Below are 5,508 nucleotides of genomic sequence, written 5' to 3' on the forward strand. Positions count from 1 at the left end.
ATTACAAATTACATTGGCTTAAACACCCCCACATGGGCCAAATGGCTCTGAAGGACTACTTTTTTAAAACACCCCCACAACAAACCAGATACCAGTTATATTGCTTCTCATACCATCTACTAAAATCAAAACTTCAGTTTTAACCGAATGCTAAAAAACAGAAAAAGATTCTTAAACATAGTTTGGTCTTCCAACCTGAGGTTTCTACACAATGATAAAAGAAGAAGAAAATGAAAATCAATGAAAAGATTGGCCATTTCCAAAACTGTTTATTCACTAAACAACAAACGTGAATGTAACATATCAAGTTTAATCCTTATATTTTAATTTTTTTAAATCAACAGTGAAGGCGGTACCAACTAAACTTTACTTACATTTCAAACTGACAGTTTGCTTTACTTTAATTCAAATTTTAGTTGAGATATACAGTGGAATCTGCATAAAGTCAACACTCTTAAAGTCAGCTTCTTCTTAATGTCAACACCTCTTGTTTGTCCCAAATATTCTGTTCTTTATCTAAGTGTGTTCAATTAATAATGAATAAAGCCAATCTTGCTTAAAGCCAACCAATCTTTCTGGTCTGGCGGTGTTGGATTCCACTGTAATCACTTTTGTATTAAAACTGAATCCACAAAAGGAGGTTAACTAATACTTCACTTCACAAGCCTATCTTTAGACTTTTGTCCAACAAGTTACCCTCACCTGCTCTATCTAACCTAATACTACATCGTGAAATACAACCAGCTTAATATATTACAATCCCAAACATGCATAGAATAATGGACAATCAGAATTTCCAAGAGGATTGAGAGATTGTCGCTGATGACGGAATTGGGGATTCAATCAACCAAACAATTCGATGAGGACTGATGACAAGATGTTCAGTTCATCAGTAGATGTGTCATGTGACTTGGATGCCCAGAGTCCAATTCAAGGTAGTTTTTCAAAGACGATTATAAGACTTTAACTTGCATTTTGCATTGGCACATTTTCTCCACAATTTCAGGTAATTTCATTATCAGCCAACACACTTTCAATATAGATAATTTATCGACTGAAGAAAATATTATTATGCCAGTCACTTAAACAACATTATGTATACACAATCAATCTAAACCCTCTCTCTCCTTAAACGCCTTCTTCCGTGCCAATCTGTCCTTACTTTTTCGTTTCTTCTCAGACTTGTCCTGCACTGCCTCTGACTGTTGTTGACCTAAATAGCTATCGTTTCCATGGAGATGATAATCAATCTTTTCTTGCAACCTCTCACGAGCCTTCTTTCTGTTTTCTTGAAGAGATCTTGTTTCATGGCACTGAGAGAAAGATGGAGAGAAAAAAGGAAAAGAGTCCAAACAGTTATGAGAATGAAAGTATGTAATAGGAACATCTGCTTATTTTGGAATATATAAAAATTAACAATTGTGTAGGAAAGTACCCTTAAAAGAAATAAATATAAAGTTCCTTATGACTTATCTAAGTGAATACTAAGATGCTAAAAGCTGCCAATAATAAAGTGTTGAACAAACAGGAATTGAAAAGGTCAAAAAAAAAAAATTAACACAGAATGTTTAGGGCTCAACATCTTTCTTCAGCCAACAACAAAAATCATTAAAATGGTAAGACTTCCCATAAAATCCAAACAGAGAGGAGAATAGTTCTCTTTATGTCCACTCAGGATAAAAGACGATAAGTCAATCAAATGATCTCATTCTAAAACAAAGACACAAAGCCACATGGAAAACACAAATAGTAATAATATCAGGGCTGCCAGGCAGTTTAGAAAAAATCAACTCCAATCAGATGTGGCATCTCTTGGACGCCGGACTAAATTTCACTATGAAAACTGAATTTTCAGGTGAGGTATAAAAAACTGTTACATTTTATAAAATAGCATTTCAATATAAGCTCTTTAGTAACGATAATAGTACAATGTACACCTTAAACAAGAGAGTACAGATAGAGGGATTATTGTGCTGGAGAAATATATTAAACTAAGCAAAGTCAATTTCAAAGGCTCCAACCATCCTCAAAATGTACCCGTGGCACCTATTCCAACCACAAATTTTTGCGGATCCATGATCATCAGGCAGCCCTGAATATATAAGTGACAAAAGAAATACCAAAGGTGTGGAATGATGTGGAACCCACTGACCCGAAATGTCTGATATCAAAGTGTTCTTACTTGCAGGTCTGATAACCCAAATTGTAAAATGCTCATTGTTGTAATGAAACTGTCTGGCACAAATGCAAAACGTTATCCACAACAACCATGTTAAATCAAGCCCATATCTGCGTTCGGTTATCAGACTTGCTTATATATTTTTTTTAACTTGAGCTTTTATATAGCGCAATATCCACTAAACACACTCAAAGCGCTTCATAAGGGGTTCCTGGCCAACAGCAACACGTAACAAGTAGAATGAGGCGATATTACAATTTTTTCTGACAGTTACAATGCTGTTAAATGCATTTTACACCTAAGTAGGGTGAAGGAATATGAGTAAAGAGCCTTTTCCAAGGACTCAACTATGCGCCGAGCGAGGCTCGATCTGAAAGCGAGTGTCATACCACAAGACCACATAGCCAAACATATATATATGTGCATCTAGGCTGCCAATTTTCCATTGACAACCACGGTCGCCAGAGTTTTCCTGGTTTCTGAAGCATTAAATAAAAGTAACAATTGTAAGCATCTTATGAGAAAGATGCTACTCTATTGCAAAATAAATTCTTCAGAGACTGAATCTTTGTCGTGAAAAAAAAAAGCTTAATATAGCACAATATCTATGAAGCATGCTCAAAGCGCTTTACAAGGGGTCCCTAGCCAGCAGCAACACTTGACATGTAGGATGAGACATGACACCTAGTAGGCAATATTGCATTTTTTTTCCTACAGAGACAACGCTGCTAAGGCTAGGTACTATATTTAAACTTGAGTAGTGTGAGAGAATGTGAATGTGAGTAGAGAGCCGTTTCCAAGGTCTCAACTATGCATTGCAATGAGTGGGACTCTAACCCAGGACTTCCAATCTGAAGGCAAGTCACATACCACTAGACCACATGGTCGCAAAAGCCAGTGAAGGAAGAAGAGACTCACCTTAACAACAATACCTGTTGGTAAATGTTTCAAAACAACACAATTGGACGTCTTGTTGACTGACTGACCACCAGGACCACTTCCTCGAACAAAATCTTCTTCTAAGTCATTCTCCTTCAATTGAGGAAATGTATAATTCTTCCTCTTCATCACAAATGCTTGTTTTCTAAATAAACTAGTCTTAATGAATTGAGGGAGCAAAACTGTAGCTCTGCTTGAGATAAGAAGTGAAAGCGTAGAATGAGTCCATATATCCATAGCTTTCCTCCAACAATATAATGCCATTATCCACTGATGAAACTGCAAACAAAATGAAGATAAGAATATGAACACTGGAAATAATAATGAAATAAGGAATTTGATAATTTGAAAAAAAGGTTAGTCTCATTTGTAAGTATCTTGTAGCCCTTGTAAGAAACCTCATCTTGAAATGTTATATTGTCTAATTAACAAAGGAGGGGTAGTGCACTATAGTATAGTGTTGCTAGGTATGTGTGTGGGGGTGGGGGATTATAGAACAAAAGTACTTAACACAGAATGCTTCGAGTTCAAAACCCTTCTTCAGACAATATAAAAAAAAACATAACTAAAAACAGCGGTAGATATTTATATTCTCAACCAGGTCAATGTATAACAAATTAAAGACTGTCAAACATGACATGTTCAAATTGAAAGAGGTCTGTTATTCATACATAAAACCATTAAAAAGAATATCGTAGTGTTATTATGCACCTCCGTTGACGGTGTATCTTAACGGATCGTTTTTATACACCTCCGTCACGCATGCGCATTCCACCCAATTTCATTAGCTATATTGTGTTTACACCTCCGTCACGCATGCGCATTCCACCCAATTTCATTAGCGATATTGTGTTTCTGTATTTGGTCATGGCGAAAGTTATATTGTGACATCTGTAGGATGTTTTTGTTAATAAATTTATATAAAAATATTGATAATTTAAAATATCGAAATATATACAAACCAGAAAACAGAAGTTGCATTGAAGGTAAAATAATGTTTTAGAAAGACCTTATTAAATGTGATGAACAGTCAGGTGGCTTCGTAGCGCAGTGGACAAGCTGTCAGACTCCAACCTTGAAAGTACCGGGTTCGATTCCCAATGTTGACTTTTGTTTTGTTTTTTTGATTTACTTTGTTTTTGTTTGCTTTTTTTTTCTTTCTTTTTTTTTCAAAAACTTTTTATCATGTTTTTAAAAAACTTCGATTTTAATTTTCTAAAATTATTCATTTATTTGAGATCAGTATTTGTATGCCATTTTTCTTTTTACTTTTGATTTTTTAAATTATTGTTATTATTCTTTAATTTATTATCATTGTACATCGGTAATCACTAAGCAGCGTGCTAAACTACAACTACAATCTAAAACTATTTAAACCTCATGGACGTATGCAGCAACAACTTTACCATCACCGCCAACGGAGGTGCATAAAAACGGTGCGTTTTTGTACACCTCCAACGGAGGTGTATAAAAACGCCACCAAAGAATATACTTAGTCTCCCATTTGTCATAATAAAGTGGTAGAGCTAACGATGAGAATATGCATGCATTGTTATTGAATTGGAATTCTTGAAAGATACTACTACTACTACTACTACTACTACTACTACTAATAATAATAATAATAATAATAATAATAATAATAATAATAATAATAATAATAATATCGAATAACAAATGGCATTTGTATGGCGTCTTACCCCGATTTCATTAGGCACTAGGCGCTTTACATTCTTAAGATAAATAAATATATAGAAAATAAATATAATGAAAAATAAGCCAAAGCAATCTTCTAGAAATATCTACATTACATTTTACCAATTTTGCGGGGTGTTTAAGGATTAGATAAGTATAGACCCGCTGCTAACATATTATTTTATCTGCTTGAGACTTGAGATGATGCGCTCGTTTCTCAACACTGTTGACAACAGGTAACCAGTGCAATGACACTAACACTCTCGCCTTTTGGGCAAAGTGTGTGGGTATGAGTATGAGTCAAACGGGGAAAGTCAAGTCCTCTTTTCTAAATTAATTGACCATTTGTGTCGAGAAAGCTTGATACCTGATTTGCCAAAACAAAACTAACATTGCCAAAAATTGTTATTCTCAGTCAAAGATTTCTTAGAGATCACAACTCCAGTGACAGGGGTCATGGTGTTAAGGGTCAAGGTTCAGTTATTCGGTTTCGCCGAATATGTTCATATTTCGAACACCCTTGTCTTTTCTATGAATCTGTCGGGTTATAATGATATAGTGATCTCCCTGTCCATGATGGGTGGGGGGTCAATTACCCCCTAAGGACAAGTGCGTTATTTAAAAGGCCTACGTAGAGAGCATAGTCTGACACAATTTGGCTGACATATCATACATTCAAATGGTTGCAAATGCAA

At 35.1% G+C, this 5,508-nt stretch overlaps 1 protein-coding gene across 6 annotated transcripts; it reads right to left on the reverse strand.

Annotated features, from left to right (window-relative positions):
• Positions 1–251: 251 nt before the first annotated feature.
• LOC144967632 (mitochondrial translation release factor in rescue-like) lies at positions 252–5,270 on the reverse strand. 6 transcript variants are annotated; one of them, XM_078905143.1, is made up of 3 exons: positions 5,205–5,270; positions 3,098–3,397; positions 252–1,313 (listed from the first exon to the last, which is right to left on the reverse strand). In XM_078905143.1, exons 2-3 carry the CDS (start codon positions 3,380–3,382, stop codon positions 1,107–1,109), a joined length of 492 nt encoding a protein of 163 aa, XP_078761269.1. In that variant the 5' UTR covers positions 3,383–3,397; positions 5,205–5,270; the 3' UTR covers positions 252–1,106. The 6 variants fall into 6 exon arrangements, with proteins under 6 accessions (XP_078761269.1, XP_078761266.1, XP_078761271.1 ...); XM_078905140.1 differs by having other exon boundaries at positions 5,181–5,269; XM_078905145.1 differs by lacking the exon at positions 5,205–5,270 and adding an exon at positions 4,937–5,042.
• Between the last annotated feature and the right edge of the window lie 238 nt (positions 5,271–5,508).

This window comes from Berghia stephanieae, chromosome 3, assembly GCF_034508935.2.
Source record: "Berghia stephanieae isolate SIO BIC M18660-M18661 chromosome 3, UCSD_Bste_1.3, whole genome shotgun sequence".
NCBI classification, from domain to species: domain Eukaryota; kingdom Metazoa; phylum Mollusca; class Gastropoda; order Nudibranchia; family Aeolidiidae; genus Berghia; species Berghia stephanieae.

Bases quoted from the DNA above. Each gene is read 5' to 3' on its own strand.
- LOC144967632 (XM_078905143.1), bottom strand. From the start codon at position 3,382: ATGGCATTATATTGTTGGAGGAAAGCTATGGATATATGGACTCATTCT. The intron at 1,314-3,097 runs GTGAGTCTCTTC...TCTTTCTCTCAG, and splicing joins CAACAGGTATTGTTGTTAAG to TGCCATGAAACAAGATCTCT.